Source organism: Periplaneta americana, chromosome 11 (genome assembly GCF_040183065.1).
Source record: "Periplaneta americana isolate PAMFEO1 chromosome 11, P.americana_PAMFEO1_priV1, whole genome shotgun sequence".
In the NCBI taxonomy this organism is placed as follows: domain Eukaryota; kingdom Metazoa; phylum Arthropoda; class Insecta; order Blattodea; family Blattidae; genus Periplaneta; species Periplaneta americana.
In genome coordinates this window covers 169362241-169382771 of record NC_091127.1, presented here as the reverse complement: position 1 = coordinate 169382771, position 20531 = coordinate 169362241, and the positions used below count along the sequence as shown (strand labels likewise).

At 34.7% G+C, this 20531-nt stretch overlaps 1 protein-coding gene across 2 annotated transcripts in view; it reads left to right on the top strand.

The window, feature by feature from the left end:
- The window catches only part of LOC138709586 (transforming growth factor-beta-induced protein ig-h3-like), a 57436-nt gene extending 38348 nt beyond the window's left edge, over nucleotides 1–19088 (top strand). Inside the window, exons 8-13 of one of the 2 annotated variants that reach the window (XM_069840470.1) lie at nucleotides 2160–2366; nucleotides 5769–5906; nucleotides 8453–8613; nucleotides 13651–13809; nucleotides 15750–15893; nucleotides 18829–19088. In XM_069840470.1, coding sequence (XP_069696571.1) covers nucleotides 2160–2366; nucleotides 5769–5906; nucleotides 8453–8613; nucleotides 13651–13809; nucleotides 15750–15893; nucleotides 18829–19065 — 1046 coding nt within the window. In that variant the 3' untranslated portion in view covers nucleotides 19066–19088. Of the gene's footprint in view, nucleotides 1–2159; nucleotides 2367–5768; nucleotides 5907–8452; nucleotides 8614–13647; nucleotides 13810–15749; nucleotides 15894–18828 lie in introns of both variants that reach the window. The other variant, XM_069840469.1, reaches the window with a different exon arrangement.
- The last annotated feature ends 1443 nt before the right edge of the window (nucleotides 19089–20531 follow it).

The window sequence follows — 20531 nt, the reverse complement described above, 5'->3', positions numbered from 1 at the left end:
AATTGAGACTCGTTCAGACATGGTTTCTTGTAAATAGTTCTCTTAATCTATCACAAAATATTTCAATATCCGGTAATTTCATTACTATAGAATTTTGTTATTGTAGGTTTAATTTGTAATTCAGTAAATACAAAAATATTCTTTGTTCATAACTTCTATGATAAAATCTCTAGCTTTCATTAATCAGGTAATCTTATCGTACTTTAATTTTTATTGTAATTGTAATTGTAAATGTAATATTAATTGTAATTTTATTGTTCATATTATAGTTGTAATCCCCTGGTAGAGGTGCAGAGAAGGCCTGACGGCCTTATCTCTACCAGGTTAAATAAATAAATACTACTAAATACTACTATAATGGCCGGCCAGGTCTCCAGATTTAAAACACCTTGATTTTTCCTTTTGGGGTTACATAAAGAGCTTGATATATGAAGAGAAAATTGAGAATGTGGATAGAACATTTTGTAGCATTTCCGAGGTGACTTTAGCACAGACTTCAATGATACGGTTCTTTAAATGTTCCACATTCTCAATTTTCTCTTCATCCTACCTAATAACACACTCAGGGACAAAAAACCGGACACTTCTATATTTGCTTGTATTTTGTTGCCAATTATTTCAAAATGAAACAAAACCCATTTAAACAAAATAATGTTTCATTTAGCACCTTATACGACAACATTTGAAAAAAAATCTCTGATGAGAAAATTTACAAAAAATTACAAAGGGCGTATAAATATGGCATCGTTTGGTCTAACTGTGTTTTTCATTTATGGTGCCTTAAACATTAAGAACTCTTTTTAGTAACGGGTATTAGCCCCTCTGGCTTGGATAACTGCATCCATACGTCTTGGCATGCTCTCAATTTGGTTAGCAATGTCTTCTTGAGGAATAAGTTCCCATTCTTCGCCAAGTGCTCGCCTCAACTCTTGTAACGATTCTGGTCTCGGTCGTCTATTCTTAACACGCCGTCCCACCATGCCCCACACGGTGTTCAATTGGGTTCATGTCTGGACTCCTTGCTGGCCATGGAAGAACATGGATTCCCACTTCTTGGAGATAATCTCCGACCGCATGGGCAATATGCGGCCGTGTATTATCATGCATTAAAACAAAATTATCGCCTACAAATTGGCCAAATGGCACAACATGATCAGCCAAACATTCATTTATATACCTATCAGCTGTTAGTCTTCCATTTTCAACAAAAACCAACTCTGTACGAGCATCCGTACACACTCCTGCCCAAACCATCACTCCACCACCTCAATACGACACATTTTCGGAAATGCAACACTGTGAAAATCGTTCTTCCCTCCTTCTCCAAACTCTTTCACGTCCATCAGGTGAGCACAGATTGAAACGGGACTCATCGGTGAGCAGAATACAGCTCCACTGTCCATTTCTCCAATCCCTGTGATCATTTGCAAAACGCAGTCGTTCAACTCGATGCATCCTGAGAAGTCTGGGACCAGTTGCAGGTCTACTTGATATCAGTCCACTTGCTTTCAACCTCCTTCTAACTGTTTTGGCCGAAATTGGGCGTCCATGCATGTTAACAAATTGCTGGGCTACACTAGTAGCTGGCAGGTTGCGCTCCCTAAGAACTCTCAACACCATATACCTGTCTTCATTTGGATTTGTAGCTCTTGGACGACCCGAACCTGGTCTTCTGGTATATTCTAGGGTCTCTCTATACCGTTTTATGGCATCATGGGTTGTGCTTCTAGCCATATTCATAACATTTGCAATGTAACGTACACTGCGTACATCATCGTAAAGGGCTACAGCTCGAGCCACATCTTCAGGTCGCATCTTGTTTTAAGACAAATGTTACAACCACACTTAAACTCAGAAAATTTAAAAATAAAGAAATAACGAATGATAACGATAATGAAGCACAAAATGGTTGAGACAAAATTGTTATAGCTGAGACTCCGAAAGCAAAATTGGAATATTTGGTTGTAATGGCTTGTTTATAAAACAAAAAACAATCAACAATGTATACACGTCTCCATAACAACAGATGGCTACCATAATATTGTATGAAAAGATAATGTTTTGCAAAATATCAGCAAATATTAAAGTGTCCGGTTTTTTTTGTCCCTGAGTGTATTATATTATTTACTATAACATTGGTTTTTGTTGTTTTCCATCAGCCCTACTTAATCATCATTTCGTACAAGATGTCCATTGCTATGCTACACTTCATAATGCTACGCTACATACCAAAGCCAATACTGTCCTTCACTCTCGCTGTAAGACTAAAGGCACCATGGTGTCAGGAGCCAATATCACAACGGCCAATCTCATGGCCAGTAATGGAGTCCTGCATTTGATAGATCGCGTATTAATTCCACGTAGAGGTAAGTCCTATGTAGTTAATTGTTGAAAACTAAGTTATTTATACGTAAACATTGTAACATCTTTGATGCATGATGCAGAGATTATAGTACAGTATATTAATTTTATAATTGTATTTCATTTTAGAGATCGTAAACAAAACGAGTGCAAACAATGGCACATACTTTGTTAAACTGGGAAATAAATCATCTACTGGTTTACAATTTTATTTTACACTTGTGTGTTTATTTGATAAATTCCGTCTAATAACTTATAATAAAACACACATTTCATTTGACAAACGTTTTCGCCTTATCTTTTTGTGGTGTAGGCCTAAGTATAATATGTTTTATGTAAGTTTTCTTTGGCACTGTCTTGCAAAAATACGAACAGCTCTTAATATTTTCTCGGATGACGTCCAACTTTTATTTGCTTTCATAATAAAAACTCATAATTAGGATAAAGGTTGGTAATATTGTGATAATTATTTTTTAGAATTTATTACAATTTTACTGAGTGAAAGGAAGATCGGTTTTTGCGTCAACGTATTAAGGGAATGTTCGTGGACAAGTTTCAGCACAAAACCGGTCCTTCTCTCCCTCAATAAAATTGTAATAAATTCTCAAAAAGAACTATCACAATATTATTCGTATCACAGTATTACCAACCTTTACTCTCTAGGCTATATGTTTCTTTAAAATCTAAAAACTTATTAATTGAATGTCATAATTCTACAACACCACATCCGTACAAACAGTAGAGAAAAATGAAAGCGAGATAAAAAAAAGAAAATAACTTCGGCCGTCTATGATATACTACTAGGTTCAAAAAGTTCCCGGAATTTGCTAGTATCATAGAAACAACGTACCTTAAACACTATTCTACAGCATTCCCTTCAAAATAGTTGCCTTCCGCAACAACACACTTTTGCCAACGCGTGTAGAGTTCCTGGAAGCAGGCCAGGAAGCCATTTTGTGAAACCCGTCTTAGTGCTCTCGTCGCGTTTGCGATAACCTCTTCAGCATTGAATCTCCATCCTTTCAGATGACTTTTCAGACGGGGAAACAGAAAGTAATCAGGTGGTGAGAGATCAGGAGAGTATGGTGGGTGATCCAAAGCAGTTATGTTGTACCTGGCAAGAAAATTCTTTACAATAATTGCGCGATGAGCAGGTGCATTGTCACGCATAAGAAACCAGTTGTTTTCTACCCACTTTTCTGGACGTTTCCTTCTCACTGCGTCCCGGAGGCGACGGAGGATTTCTACGTACAATTCTTTCGTTACAGTACGACCTTTTGGAATGAACTCATGGTAGATGAGACCCTAAGAGTCGAAGAAAACTTCCAACATAACTTTGCCTTTGGAAGTGTCCCTAGGAAATTTTTGCATCCGAGGAGATGTTTTCGATTTCCACTCAGATGACTGTCGTTTAGGGACTGGGTCGTACAAGTAGCACCAAGTTTCATTACCAGCAATAATTTGTTTAAGAAATCACCATCTTCATCAGCCATACTGATCATGTCCCCAGCAAGAGTCATTCTTGTTTCTTTCTGTTCTGCCGACATTTTCGAACTAACTTCTGAGACACGTAATGCATGTTGAGATGCTTGTGAAGAACATTGTGTACACTTCCGACTGATATTCCGACCTCTGCTGCTATCTCTTTTATGGTTTTACGTCGGTCGTCCCTCACAACATTACACACACACTGAGCGATTGCTTCATTTGTTGTAGTTGTTGGTCGGCCGCTGCGTTCGTATCGCGGCCACCAGAAAAGCGTTTATGCCAGGCATACACTTGAGTTTTTTTCATTGCTGCTTCGCCATATGCTTCTTCCAACAATCCTAATGTCTCTGCAGGAGTTTTGTGTAACAAAACACAGAACTTGATGTTTGTACGTTGCTCTGTGGACATAATTACAAAAAGCGACGAACAAACAAAATACTATGATAAACAATTGCCTACAACTCAAAACCAACAATCGCCATTATCAACAAACTTTAAGGAAATGACATCATGAATGTTACCAACAAAACAAATGTATAATATCCCTTGTTATATATTAATACGAAAAATGGTAGTAAAATTCCGGGAACTTTTTGAACCTAGTAGTAATACCCGTAAATAAAGATACTTTTGGTGTCCTGTATGGGATTTATACGGGACAAGTTTTCTCGGCCTCAAACACGGGACATTTCGTATATTAAGTGACACCTCGCAGCCATAAAAACGGCTGTCTACTGCAAAAGAGGGGAGAGAACCGGAAAAGAAAACCAAGACTGGAAAATACTTCTTATTTACAAGTCCATTAGGTTCCCTTTCTTTGTCTTCCCTGATAATGGAGCCGATATATAGTTCCAACACGCTGGGTATTTCAGCATCTATGACGGGTAAAATTCCAGAAATCAGCATCATAGCAGATTAATACTAAGGGTCGTATTCATAGACGATACTTTGGACCAAAGTTGACTTTGGAAAGTACAAAGTCGCCATTTTCCTATTCACAGCCGACACTTTGACGAAAGTAAACTTCGATCGTGACTTTACTTTGAAGTCGCCGAAAATCTAGACTTTGACTTTGTCTTTCGTTCGTGGATATAAGAAAAACGGCTGATATTTGGGAAATTGTTATATTTGCCGAGAAGATTGATAACATCCAGGAAATTATTGAAGCCCCTCATGTTTCTCGGCGTATTATTAGACATGTGCAAAACTCTATTAAATTTTATAGAGATGATGCATTCAAATCAAGATACAGATTAGAAAATGGACCGTATTAAATAATATCCACGATTCAACATGCACTGATGAATAATAGAATAATAAAAAAGGATTACCTGTTCCATCAATGATACTCTTACGTCACTTCGATATTGCTCTATGTATACAAGGATTAATGGAAAATTATTGATTTTGTATATTTAATTGTTCTAGTAGCATGTCTCTTTCATAATCTGTCATTGGTGGCATCTTATCTTTCACGGCTTCACAATTATTTTACATTGAAATAATATTATATAATGCTGCAACAATCGCTTAACGTCTGCCAATGTTCAATTGTTTCACTGATTTGAGACTCAAAAGATGGCTTTTATTGTGGCAATGCCTACTCTACTTCAGCTATTCATTAATTTAATTCGTTTAGAAGGCCATGATTGTGATTGCCAACATTCATAAAAGATCGTCAAATCTCGTCTTACCGAAGTGAAAGTCAAATTCTCAGAAGTACTGTCTATAAATAGGACTTTTAACAAAGTTAAACTTTACTACGAAAGTCGACTTTGGGAAGTCTTCAGCCAAAGTCTCGTTTATGAATACGACCCTAAGTTAATAATTATTTCATTAAGACATTAAATACCGTAATGTTTTTAAGAAATTAAGACTTTATTAGGGCCTATATGGTAATGCAGGATGTATTCTTTCAGCACGATCACTGATGGAATTACTAACAGATCTAGGACTTACCAAACTGAGATCACTGCTTCCTACTGCAGGACTTCAATCAGCTTTTAAAGGAAGAGGCACGATTACGGTCTTCGCCCCAAGCAACCGCGCCTTAGAAGGTATTTATTGCTTTATATATTTCTATATCTTTAGTGAAAGATAAATACGGTGGGTCAATATCAATATAATATTACTGTCAATAATACGAATAATCATGTAGGCCTAAGTATAACGTTGCTGGCATGAAATAATATACATCACTGATATAATGTTTTTAGCTAGTCCATAAAATTTTATTATATCCATTGTTGACGCCGTAACTTCACCCAAACGAATGTCATGATCTATGTAGCTCAGTGATGTCAACTGATGCCCATAGGAGCAAACACGCGCTTTAGAGCCCAGGAGAGCCTGAGCGCTTTACACCGGAAAGGAAAGAGACAGACGAAAGAGGTAGTATATGCCGCTTGGTCGAGCTATATACAGGGATGGCCAGCACTGATTCAATAGCTAAAGGGAAGAGAACTTATTAAAACTGTATCCATGGTAATTTTTAGATTTATCTGAGAAGTATAAGTGCATTATAAGAATGTGAGTTTTAATTTTAATGTTCATTTTTCACAAGTTTGCTTTTTTTATTCAAAAGGAATATTTTCTCAACTTTTTTACAGAAAAGTGAAATTTTCAGATATGTTTGTTTAGTAGCCTTACAGGTACTAAAAAAATGTTTTCATAAATGTAATATATCGTAAATACTTATTACTGAAGATAGTGTATTAAAATGTTTGAAAATATTCGCATGGAAAATGTTTGCAAGGAAATGAATTAACTAAGCAAATACTGTTACATCACAAACAAAAGATATGTGCCTATGTGTTGGTAAAACGTCAGCTCTATAGCTTTAGCAGATTTAGAGATAATTTAATATTCTGATAACAGAAAGTTGCGCACCAATATCACCTAAAAGCATAATGCGATAAGAGTTTTATTATGTAATATTAGTTACAGTTAAAACATATACCTAGACAACTTCGCTTTGTACTATAATATTATTTTGATTACTTTTATAAGGCTAAAGATACCATCAATATCAATTTCAACTTATCATGTCATATTCAGTGTCTTTCTTTGGGATAGCACTTCTTTATGAATGATGTGTTTAATTCACTTAGTACAGTATAGTTGTAGTTATTATGGAATTTGTGTGAATATTCCTTCTTTACTCTTTATTATGTTATTAACGTTTAAAACACAACTGCAATATTAAGAAATCAGTGTTAGTACTTTTGTTTTATAGACAATATAGATAATATTAAACAGAAAGAAGCCATATAAAAATAACGACATAGCATTTCATGTTCCGTTTGAAGTTTGTGCACCACTGTTTTCTTAATCCAACAGGCTGCTTATTCCTCCTAGCATACCTAGCGCCTAATGCCCGCGCACGACGCCAAGATCAGAAAAATGCGCTTGCTTTGACATCACTGGTCTAGTATATACAGTCAGGAAGCTTGAGTTGTTGAAGGTACTAGGAACAATAGACTGTGCCGGTACTATTTCGCATTGTCTATGATGAGGCGATAGTAGCGATCCTAGTGGTTAGCAACAATCTATGGATGCATATTCCCTACGTATTGAGCTTCGTGACTATATACTATACTGTGTTTATACTGTGGTTGGACAAGTGTAGAGCCGAAAAAAATCGGAGCTTGAGCAGACATCAAATCCAGATATACCGGTATTACAATAATTTCCTGGTTTGCCATGAATTTCTAGTACAGTAACAGTAGTATTAATAGACTGGGATCGGACCTTCCAGAAAACACAGAATGTCACTACTGAGTAAGTGAAAAGTAGACTATTAATTTTTCATTGAATAAAACTTCAGTTATGTTTTAAATCAGATATCCCATTAAGTTATTTGAGATGCAAGTATAAACATTTTAATTATTAATATATGTGCTTTCGTTGTGTTATTCAGTAAAGAACTTTATTTAAATTTAAAATTTTACAATTTTGTGTCTGGATGCTGCTATTAATATTTCCTTAAAAACATTTTACTATATGACGTCAAATTGAAATACATTTCTTTGGAAACATTTTATAAAGTTACATTCCGGCACTAAAAATACGAAAATTATTTAAGAAAAGTATTTAAATATGTGTTTTTTGTTGTTTGACATGAAAAATGAAGAAGCATATATCGGAATCGAAAGGTAGGATAGAAACTGCTGAAATAGCTGCTGATAAAATGTAAAATAATGTTCAAGTCTATCATAACTTGTAAAATTTTTCTTCAAAATTCTCCTCTTCTTTCGTCCATTCGGCCATCTCTAAATTTACTGCACCATTCTCGCACCAAGCCGTCAACTCCCAGCGGACATCTTTACATGTCCGTTGCCAAGTTTCAACTGAAGGGTTGGCATCCTTGGTCGGTATCTGTGATGAAGATTTTCCTCGGTGGTCTACTATAGTTTATAGTATTGTTTCTACCAGACGTTTCGTCTGCCACTGCGGCAGACACCATCAATGTGAGGTATCCTTGGCCGAAGTGTTGTCCTTGGTGAGCCTGTGCCATAGGTCAAACCAGTTTTCGTAATATCATTACAATTACCCTCGTAGAGTTTCATCATTGATGGTTTTTTTTTTTCTTTTTGTGTTACAGCTCTTGGAAACAGTTCGGTGCTAAACTCACAAATGGAAATACGCACTCTCCTAGCAGGTCACATCACCTCTGGACGTCACTTAACTCACAGCCTATTGGATGATCAAGAACTTCAATCCTTAAGTCATAATAAGTTTTTAAGAATGAAACTATATGGTTGGGTGAGTGAATGTAATGGATTCCTTCATTAAGAGGAGAGGACGGTCTTTTTTTCGTAAAAATGAGTAAATTTTCAAAAAATAAATATTTTTCTTTAAAATACTCTGTGATATGTGTGGAATACATTGTATAACATTTTGTGGGTATATGTGCCATTATCGAATGTTGAGACGCCATTTTTAAAGTTCCTTCGATCTGGATTTTTAAATCACACCGCCTTTTATTTTTTTTTTAATACTTTGTGATGTGTGGAATACATTTTATAACATTTTGTGGGTATATGTGCCCTTATCGAATGTTGAGACGTAATTTTTAAAGTTCCTTCGATCTGGATTTTTAAATCACACCGCCTTTTATTTTTTTTTAAATACTTTGTCATGTGTGGAATACATTGTATAACATTTTGTGGGTATATGTGCCATTATCGAATGTTGAGACGCCATTTTTAAAGTTCCTGCGATCTGGATTTTTAAATCACACCGCTCTTTGATTGCTGTTTCCGGAACTTCATTTTTTTGCTACATTGCCAGACAAAAAGGCATGAAATTTAGAACACACATTCTCTAGACTATTAGGAAACTTTTCTCTGTAACAGAATTTACCTAATTGATTTCATTTAAAAAATAAGTCTGTCTGTTTGCAAAAAAAGATAATTAAAAAAAAGTTATTTAATTTTTAATTGTTTATATTACAAATGTAGGGGATAATATCAAAATTCTGTTACAGACAATTTGTAGAGCATGCTTTTACAAATAAATTGTAACAAACTGTTTGAATTGATCTTTAAAATTGGCTTAGATATATCGGTTTTAGTAAAACCCTGCATTGGGTACATTTTTTTTTAAATCTGGCCCCCAAATAATTTTTTTTTTCATAATATTTATATTTGGTTGAGTTGCTATAGCCATGAGTTCTCTACATACAAAAAATTAATATTTTACACCAAATAAGAAAAAAGTAAAAAAAAAATACCATCCTCTCCCCTTAAGTTATTGTATTTCTCAATTATACGTGGTGGGTCAAAAGCCGCTTTCCCCTATATTCGTTCTTAGGTTTCATACTTGTACACATACAGATGTCATAACTTGAATAAACGAACAGCTGGTGTAATAATTGGTGGGTTGGCAATCATGTTCTTGCTTCAACTGTTTTTCCGATGCCATGTCTTGTTATTGTTGTTGTTTTGTTTTATTGTCTTGCGTCGCGTCTCTATGCAATAACTGCTAGTTTCTTGCAATGAATCGCAAATTAACCACAGAGTGACTTGACGCCATGTGATTTTTCGTTGTTGTGTATCTTCAAAAATGATATTTTTTTCTCAGAAACCGCAGGATCTGCATCAGTTGCGACATATGATGAAACAGTCATTCGTGAAAATCGATTAAAATCGTGAGTTATGTTCTGCCATCTGTAAATCAGTGTCTAAACGTTGTGAATTGTGTATCGAGAAACTGGGGCTCCATTTGAACAAAATCTGTAAAGGATTGTGTAGTCGAATGTAAATTGAATGTAATTAAATGTAAGGAAGTGTTTGGGGAAAGCGACTTCTAATCCACTCTATATTTATACCACAAATCATAATAGAAATTGGTAACAGAATTGTCCCCAATGAGAGAAACAAAATGATTGAAATGTTAATTTGGTCAATTATTTGATATAAAATGAAAGTTCTTTGAAGGTTCATTTCTTATACTAGAATCACATTATTCATTTCAATATTTTATTATTCTTGTACAAGTAAATGACAATATTTGTTGTTTTGATTATACTAAAAGGCTCCAGAGAATTACAAAATAATGAGCTACATTATTAGCAGGTCTAAATGTATAACAGCTAAACTTAATTTCGACTTGATATCAAATCTAAAGAGTCAAAATAGTTTTGTATCCTTAAACACTTTCAACATTTCTTTTGGAAAGTTTACATACAGTGGCGTCTCCTGACTTTGATCTTAAGGCGTTGGCAAAGAAAAAAATTAAATAAAACATACTTTATTAACCTTTACATATTCCCTCACATTTTTTGTGAACAAATAATAGGAAAGTCATTCATAAAGGTAATTAGCGTAAATTTTCGTCTAATTTTGAAACATCAGTAAAATTGAATCAAGCTGGGAGAGTAAACATCGATTAAGATAAATCTAAACAACATATAAGTATAATTAATTAAAAACCAAAAACACTAAAGCTGTCTCATTACTCACAGTTATTTGAATTCGAAATCCACTCTCCTTTCCTTCTGCAAGAATTTCTTGATTAGTGCTTCGTAGAACCTGGATTTGTCCTCTCGTAAGTGGCAAGTAATTCCTTCTCGATTGAGATAAGTCTTCAGTTAGACATCCGGTTCTGTGTTTGAGTGGAGCGGCAGTAGGTGTGTATCCTCTTCAATGATGAGAATGACCTCTCCACAGATGACGTAGTGCAAGGAATTGTTGAGACCAGCAATGCTAATTTGTATATTTCCGTAAATACACTCATTAAATTTATGTCCAATAGATAATTTACAATTTGAATTGGCGTTTTGTCTGTCCCTTCATTAGAAGCATACCATACGTGAAGTTCATTCTGGAGTTTGCTTACATTAAAAACATTGCCATAAATATTTTGCACTCTGTTTAATAAATCATTAGGGAAGTTTTCTCTTTTATTGAAGTGGGCCATTTTTGTTGGATTTATCAAATTAAAATACTGTAGCTTTTCAAATGATGCAAATCTAATTGTTAACTGGTTGCTAACATTATCAATGATTTCGAAATAAAGTCGCTTGAAATAATCTCGCTGTGACTCAGTGTTCAATCTCCTCTTTTTTACTTCAATCACCTCTTCATCTTCCACAGTATCGTGAATAGAAGACCACACTGCTTCGAAATTCTCTCTTTCCTTTTGCAGCTGCTGTTGAAATTCTGTAATTTTACTACTGGCATAATAAATATCAACATTTTTAGACTGGAGTATAGTGAACAAAACATCCGAAAAAGCAAGTAGGTTTGATAGAATCTTTATTAAAAATATGTTCTGGAAATCCTTGAGGAAGCTAGAAAATCCATTTGCGGCCATTGCACTTATATGATCAAAGTTTCCACTTTCCTTAACATGTTCAAAGAACATTATCAACGCTTCTCTATTCTCACTGACAGTATGGATAAGTCTAGAGGTAAAATTCCATCGGGTATTAGACAATGATGGTAACTTTCGGGACATGAATGCTGAAAGCTCATGTAACCTCTTAGAAGAACGAGAAAAATATGTAGGCAGTGATTTAAGACCGGAAAAAAATACTTTTAGGTCCTTGTTACATTCTAATGACTGTTGAAGTACTAGGTTCATAACATGAGCATAGCAGTGCGTAAAGAGAGCTTTAGGATATTTTTCCAAAACTTTGCTTTGAAGTCCATTGAGGTGACTACTCATCACGGCAGCAAAATCATAATATGTTTGAGCGACTAGTTTATCCCCACAGTTATATTGTTCCATTACTTCATTGGCATGATCAAAAAGAGCTGCTGCAGTTCTGTCAGCGCTCACGTCACGAAACCCAAGAAACCGTTCTACTATTTTCTTCTGTGAAACTGACAAATAACGAAATACAGTTGATAACTGTGACTTATTGCTTACGTCTGATGTTTCATCAAGCATAATAGCCACAAAATCTGTATTCTGGATTTCGTTGTAGATTTCATCTCTCAGAACATCGGCTACTGAATTGATTAAATCATTTTGAATATTTGCCGAAGTAGCGCGGAAAACTGTAGACGTTAGTAAATGTTCTTTCAATGGTGAATCGAACTCGGCACTTGCAAGAAGAAATTCCACGTAATTTCCTTTGTTTATAGATTCTGAACTTTCCTCGTGGCCTCGAAATGACTGTTCCTGATTCGCTAAATAGCAAACAGCATTAATCAATCTCTTTAATATTTCCCTGTTCTTTTTTACTTTTTCGTTATGCAGTTCTATTTCAACCTTTCGTTGAGAATCCAGAAGAACGTCAATTCTAGTAGGGGATGCAATAAATCTGTTGAACGTTAAAAAACTAGAGAGTTGAATTTCTGACTCACTATGTTTCTTCACAGCAGTATTAAGGTGATTTAAATCACCATACCCTTGCTGATTCCAAACAGTTTTCTTTGTTGAGAATAACAAACATGTCCAACAATAAAATCTGTTCACTACATCACAGTCGCAGAGCCAGCTTGAAATCTCATATAGCTCTTTCCGAAAATGTCTCTCAAACCCCCTTCCAGTTCCAGTAGCACCACATTTGCCCTTTACAGACGTTGATATTATTAAATTAGGACATGGTCTGCCGCTGTCAATAACTTGTTTTTTCTGTGCGTAAGGAAGCGATGAAAAAGGACTATGTAATAGTTTTTGTACAACGCTTTCACTAGCCATCTTAAAACGATACGCAACATCAGCGATAACTGCTCATGCCGGTACTGGCGTCGGCGTGTGGCGTTGGAAGTAGTTTCAACGTCCTGAGGAGCTAAAAGACGAGGGAGAGAGTGAGTGGGCGCAAGCGCAATGAGTCTCAAGACAGCCAGTGACTCGTTGCAACGCCATGGCAAAGTTTAGCGCGTTTCATACTGCTAGGCTAGGCCGCTAGACGATAGATAGCAGTAGCAGTTCAGTTGAAGCGTTAATAATTTTTATTAAAGAAAAACACTCATGTAATGTACTTTATACGGATTAAAAGAATAATACCATAATTTCCTAATTTTATTTGGGCGTTGGCGCACGACCCGCACACCCCCAGAAGACGCCACTGTTTACATACCACCATTGTTCTCAAAGTACGCAACAATTACTTGGCAAATTATCCCCATTAAGTACACAGAAATTAAATTGGCAATTTATCATCAATTCATAATTATTTCCAATATGATAGCATTGATATCAAACAGATAGGTGTATTATAATATACTTCTGAACATCATTGTTCATATAAAGAGCTTAAAATGGAATGGCAGAATCTTCAGATGAAGAAAGAGAAATTTATTTACTTTAGTTTGACTACCTTATTCCAATAAATTGTTACAGAAGGCAATGGTAAACGATGCTGTGATTGTTAGACCAAATATTGAAGGAAGTAATGGAGTGATACATGTAATAAATAAGGTGCTAGTGCCACCCAAATTCAGTATCGTAACGTATCTTCAGTCCAAAGGAATTTATTCAAGATTCTTGGATGCATTAAATAGGGTAAGTGTTTGTCACGTTGGCTTGAACATATATTTAATATAAAATTTCACGTTCCTGTTCTTTCTCTCCTCTTTCTTTCTGTCTGTTTTCTTCTCTTTTTATTTTTTCTTCCCTCATCCCTCCTTCCGTCACTTCCCTCTTCCCCACCGCCTCTATCTCTCGCTGCAAAATAAAAAAATAGAATAAGAAACTTCATAATAATTCTGAGTTATTATAGATATCAGGAAATAAATATTTTAATGTTATGATGGGAGAATATATTCTCCCGTAATAGAGCTCACAATACTTGTATAAATCCTGGTTATTACTAGTATTTTTTGACAATTTGAAACCAAAAAAAAAAAAAAGTATTTTCAAATTAATGAACCGAGATACTTGTATTACTACCAGTTTCCAAAAATACTTTTTTTCTCCAATGAATAATTGTGATAATTACATTCAATGTACCTAGAAAGAAGCAATAAATTACAGTAGGTACATTTGTAAAAATAAAGAAATATACAGTCAACTCTCGTAATTAATGCACGAACTTTTGCAAAATGTCGAAAATCGCGAATTATCCGCAAACCTTTTAATTGTTATTTATTTATTTTTTTTTTTTTTAGTAGGTTATTTTACGACGCTTTATGAACAGCTTAGGTTATTTAGCGTCTGAATGAGATGAAGGTGATAATGCCGGTGAAATGAGTCCGGGGTCCAACACCGAAAGTTACCCAGCATAATTGTTATTTAAAGTCCACTAAAAGTTACTTTTACACGTACAATTACAAAAATACACCTCAAAATCAAGTACAAAATGTGAAACATTTACAAACATAATATTATATACTACAGGAGAATGAAGTTACACAACGCACAGCTGCACGCATTGTATTCTTCACCTGACATAATTAGGAACATTAAATCCAGATGTCTGAAATAGGCAGGGCATGTAGAACGTATGGATGAATCTAGAAATGCATATAGAGTGTTAGTTGGGAGGCCGGAGGGGAAAAGACATTTGAGGAGGTCAAGGCGTAGATGGGAGGATAATGTTAAAATGGATTTGAGGAAGATGAGATATGATGGTAAGGACTGGATTAATCTTGCTCAGGATAGGGACCGATAGCGGGCTTATGTGAGGGCGGCAATGAACCTTCGGGATCCTTAAGTCATTTGTAAGTAAGTATAACATTATGTAGTGCTGCAGTGGGATAAAATCTTAAAACAAGGAACACAAGTTTTCACAAAATTTCACAAGACACTAGTTTAACAAAAACAATCTGTTATTTTTTAGAGGATTTTTTTTGTTATATTCTCTGATTTTAGATCGCAAATTTCTTCAGATGTGCCTGAACTCTTTCTTAAGCCCAGCATTCCGTCCTTCTGTAAGGAGGTCCGGATAATCTGGGTTGAGGATAAATCGAGTAAAAACGGAAATGACTTTACTTTGCCTCCCTCCAAAAAAAGAGATCGCGAATTACCCGCAAAGCGAATTAACAGCACGCGAATTATCGGGATTTGATTGTATAATTAATGCAAGATCAAATTATATTCAAGCATCCACACTGCCTGCCAAAATAAAATTAGTTTTAAGAAACTTACGCTATCAGTAGGCCTAGTATTATTTTTCAAAATGATCTGATTTTGATACGTGACGCTAATTCTTTGTTTGACGGCCACTTCAAATTTTTTAGGCTATTCAAAGCTTTTTTTTGTGACGGTAAGGCTGTAATGGAAAAAGATGGAGAGATAATGAAATAGAAAATACGTTTTAGTAGCAGCTCTACTTTACAAAAACCGTCGCAGGAGTTTTAACTAAGTCTTGAAGACACAGACACTACGGTTAAGGGAAAATTCATTATCCATATATTCATTTGATATTGTAAAAACATGGAGTGCATGTAAAATATTATTAATATATAAGGAATTGTTGTGATAGTGAGCAAACATATTTACAGACATCTCCATCTCTCATTGAATTACTGGAATCAGATAAGGCTCCATTCACCGTATTTGCTGTCACCGATGCTGCCATAGATCGTTGGGAAGCTGACCTCTTTGCATACGACCGTATGATGGCAGATACTCGCATTGTGAACTCGGTACGTACAATCATGCGTATATTAATACCACAGTCTAGTATATACAGTCACGAAGCTCAATACGTAGTAAATATGCATCCATAGATAGTTGCTAACCACTAGGATCGCTAATATCGCCTCGTTACAGACAATGCGAAATAGTACCGGCACAGTCTATTGTTCCTAGCACTCTTACAACTCAAGCTTCGTAACTGTCAGGGGCGTATTTTGGGGGCTACCGGCGGTAGCCCAAGGAAATTATAAAAGAAAAAGTTTATAATATAACATAATGTAATAATTTTGTATTATTAGTTTTACCACAGTAATTAAAATTAAAGTAATTGTTAGATATATTTTGTGTAATAATAGGGTCAGCGGTAGCCCAAACCCTTTAAACCAGTATACGCCACTGGTAACTGTATGTACTAGACTGTGTTAATACTAGATGTTAAAATGTTAAATGTTATGTTTTATCCTAGATCATATATGTAACAGATATGTAGGGGTTATAGGCTTTGAGGTTAACAACTTTTGTCAGGTTTACTACGCTGCCATCTAGTTGTTACATAAGGAGTCACGTCATAATTCCCATTTGAATTGTATTAGCGACTGTGCTGCCTTCTCGTGTTCGTTTACGGCGGACGGGTGGCGATCCTGGCAGTTGTTCTCTTCAAAGTGCTGCCGATTTTAATGTAGCGAGGAGTTATCTGTTACATATACGATCTAGGGTTTTATTTAACGACGCTCGTAACTGGAGATGTTATATCAGCGTCGCCGGATGTGCCGGAATTTTGTCCCGCAGGAGTTCTTTTACATGCCAGTAAATCTACTGACATGAGGCTGTCGCATTTAAGCACACTTAAATGCCATCGACCTGGCCCGGGATCGAACCCGCAACCTTGGGCATAGTAGGCCAGCGCTATACCAACTCGTCAACCAGGTCGACTTTAATACTAGATATACTGTAAATTTTATTCCTGTAATTTATTTATATGTGTACCGGTACTGTAGTGAGGAACACATAAGAGCAATTCCTAAAACGCTAATTTGACCGTCTCTTCAGTGTTGCCAACTAAAACCAGATATCACCAAAGAGGGTAAAAATGACAATGTGATGTACTGAAATAATAATAATAATAATAATAATAATAATAATAATAATAATAATAATAATAATAATAATAATGTCTTGCTTATTTATTTGTTTTATGTTGGAAAATGTTTTCTAAATGGTTCAATAATTTGTGAGATTACATTTTCCTCCTGAAAATCTCGCACATTGTTGGTTTTAGTAGATTAATATCATGTAATATTAAATTGTTTTCATCTGACAACATGAAATGCATTGCTTTGACTAAACATGAGATCTAACCAAAAAATGTATTTTGTTTGATGACGTGAAATGATTAGTACGAATTCCGAAAACAGAATACCAGTTTGAAATGTACAGCCTACTTAAAATACATACTCCTAAGTGGCTACCATGCTATTTCACAACGCAACACAACTGAATGATGTATCGATATTAATATTAATACCGGTATTACTAATTAATTATTAATTACGTTCAAATTTCACAAGCTTAGTTAAATACTGCAATTTCATCAGATTCCTTCTACTACAAAACAAAATTATTGCTGCCAACATAACAGTCAGAAAATAAATGCCAGTTGTAGTATTTGTCAGTACTCGAAACCAAGTTGGTAAAAGAAAATTCAACCTGACATCTAAAAAATCACTATAATCCACTAGCATATGCAGTAATAGTGGAAAAATGGTTAGGTTTTACTCTTAAGGTATTAAGAGTAAGCTTATCCGGACTATTATTCACTCATTAAAGCGACTGAAGCACTTTCTTCCCGATAAATTAAAATTAATCCTTGTACAAACACTCGTGATGCCACACTTTTACTACTGCGATATTATATTAAGTAACCTAAATGCAAATTTGAGCAGCAGGCTACAACGTGTGCATAATGCGTGCGTCCGTTATATTTGTAATATTCGTAAGTATGATCATGTTTCCCCGTCTTTCCAAACTCTGTCTTGGCTAAGGCTAAGCGATCGACGAGCCCTGCATTCTCTTGTTCTCTTATTTCAAATTCTGCGCACCGCTACCCCAATCTATTTGGCTTCTCGTTTTCAAAATTTATCCGCATATCATCAGCTAAGTACAAGATCTCATCATAACAATTTACTCATTATACCCTACCACAAGACATCTTTATATTCTTCATCCTATACAGTTTCAGTTGCTAGAAATTGGAACTCGCTTCCGAGTGATGTAAGGGGTTGTTGGACAATAACTTCATTTAGGTCAAATTACATAAATTCTTACTTAACAGATTAATTGCTGATTAATATTTATTACCTATAATGAAACTAACATCTGTCCATTCTTATTATTATCATTAATTTATCTAAATAGATTTACAAAACCTCTGATGGCAATCACATTAATATTCTCATTATAGAAATATATTTTAGATTTATATACATTTTTTTCCTCCCTGTAACATAGTCCTAGTAAGCTTGTATTAAATTAATTTTTCATCATTTTACTAGCTAACTGAAATCTTAAATTAATTACAATTGATTGAATTAAATTAGCTCATAAATTAAGTTACTACTTTACCTTATAGGTTTATCTAAATTTAAATAAATATGTAGTCTACTAGTCTTTAAAACTTTAAAACTTAACTGAAGGATATAGCTGGAGAACCTTTTAAGTGTAGTGTAAATATTTGTAATTTAAATATGTATTGTATTGATTAAGGCTGGTTGAGTGGAAGAGAAGGCCTTATGGCCTTAACTCTGCCAGCGAAAATAAAACATTATTATTATTATTATTATTATTATTATTATTATTATTATTATTATTATTATAACTTTTTAGGTAATGCGTATTATGTTTATGGAAAAGTGAACTTAAGGAAAAAATTGCTCTTTTTTTCAGATTATGCGTAATCATGTACTTCCTGACACTTTATTCACATCTGGACTAGTTCCTGGGAACTATTATCAGGTAACCAGTGTGAACTCTGAACCACTTCTTGTGCGACGCTGGCGTGGCAAACGTAGTTCGGTGTACGCTGGGATCGCTTTGGTAGAGAAGCCCGACATTCTTTGTACAAATGGGGTCATTCATGTAGTAAACAGACTTATACAACTAGCAAATCCTTCTTATTCATAATATGTAAAAAAAAAAAAAAATAATCTCTTAACAGATAGATACCGGTACCGGTACGTATCCATTGCTAAATGAAACAGAAAATCTAGAATATAAAATGCATATCTCTGTCTAAAGATAATTGTCACAATTTAAAAATTTAGGAATAGCCTATTGAATGCCACACACCACAATAAACAAAAGGGTTCTAGATTATTTGCTTCATTACCATTTGAATATTTGTAAAAAATAATTTATGAAGTAATCAGCATTGCAATGTTATTTTATACTAATAATTATAGTATGGATTACCTTTTACTGGATTTGCATTAATTATTCATATTAAATTCTATCCAATAAATTTCATTCTGAATAGATAGGTACAATTGTTCATTAACAGTGTTCGAATTACATTTTTGGACGACTAAGGGATATTTTCATTATACTTTAAGCCACCGTTTCTCAAACTTTTTTGAAGTGGGGACCACTTTTTTAAGTCAGAACAGTTCCGCGGACCACCTTACTGTTGTTCCCTTCGAAAGCAAATTTATCATTTTTGTAGCATATTTTAATACCAGTATAGTTATATATTAAAATAGAGTTAATTAATTATAATACTTTCGTAATTATATTTTTTGTAGCCAATCACAAGTAGCTTATAACAAATTCTGACAAGAGTCTAGGGAGCGTAAGCAATTCTGCACCTCGCAATGCCGAATGAGGGCGGAAAGACACGAATGTTATACCTGCTATGCTGAATGACAGCGACAACCGTAAAAGAGGAAGCAGGCAATACTGCTTCTCGGAATGCCGTGCGGTCACGTGCTCACTGATGTAATAATATAGTTTTTATGTTAAAATATATCTTGAGGTAGGCCTAACTGAATTTTCGGTCATTGTCTGTATTACAGAGGTGTGAAAATTATTAGAATAATCTTAATTTTAAAGGTTTTTTGATAGTTCCTTCACATATATTCATTGAATTGATGAATATTGGTATATATTACTATACTGATGTAGGATATATTTACTACTAACAATGCCGGAAAGCATTGTTGTACATTGGTATTTTTCTTATTTTACAATTGTTATGGGAATTCAGAAATTATTATATTATGTTGGCGGAATTGGAAACATCAAAAATTAATTAAGAAATGCTTTAAACAAATTGTTCTTTGCGTTTACATTGTTGTGAAGTTCAAATGAACGTATACATCTGTTTTGTGCATTAACATTGCCATTTTAATTGTAATTAGATTTATTTATATTTAATTATAATACAGATAATGATCGCAAATTCAGTTAGGCCTACATAAAAACTATATTATTACATCAGTGAGCACGTGCAGAATTTCCCTTCTCATCTTCGGACAAACACAATAATGGTGAATCATGTCATATGTACGCAGATGCTGAAATACAGGTCTTTAAAGATAAGTTTAATTTAATTTAAAATACAAAATCTCCACACCGCACGGCATTCCGAGGAG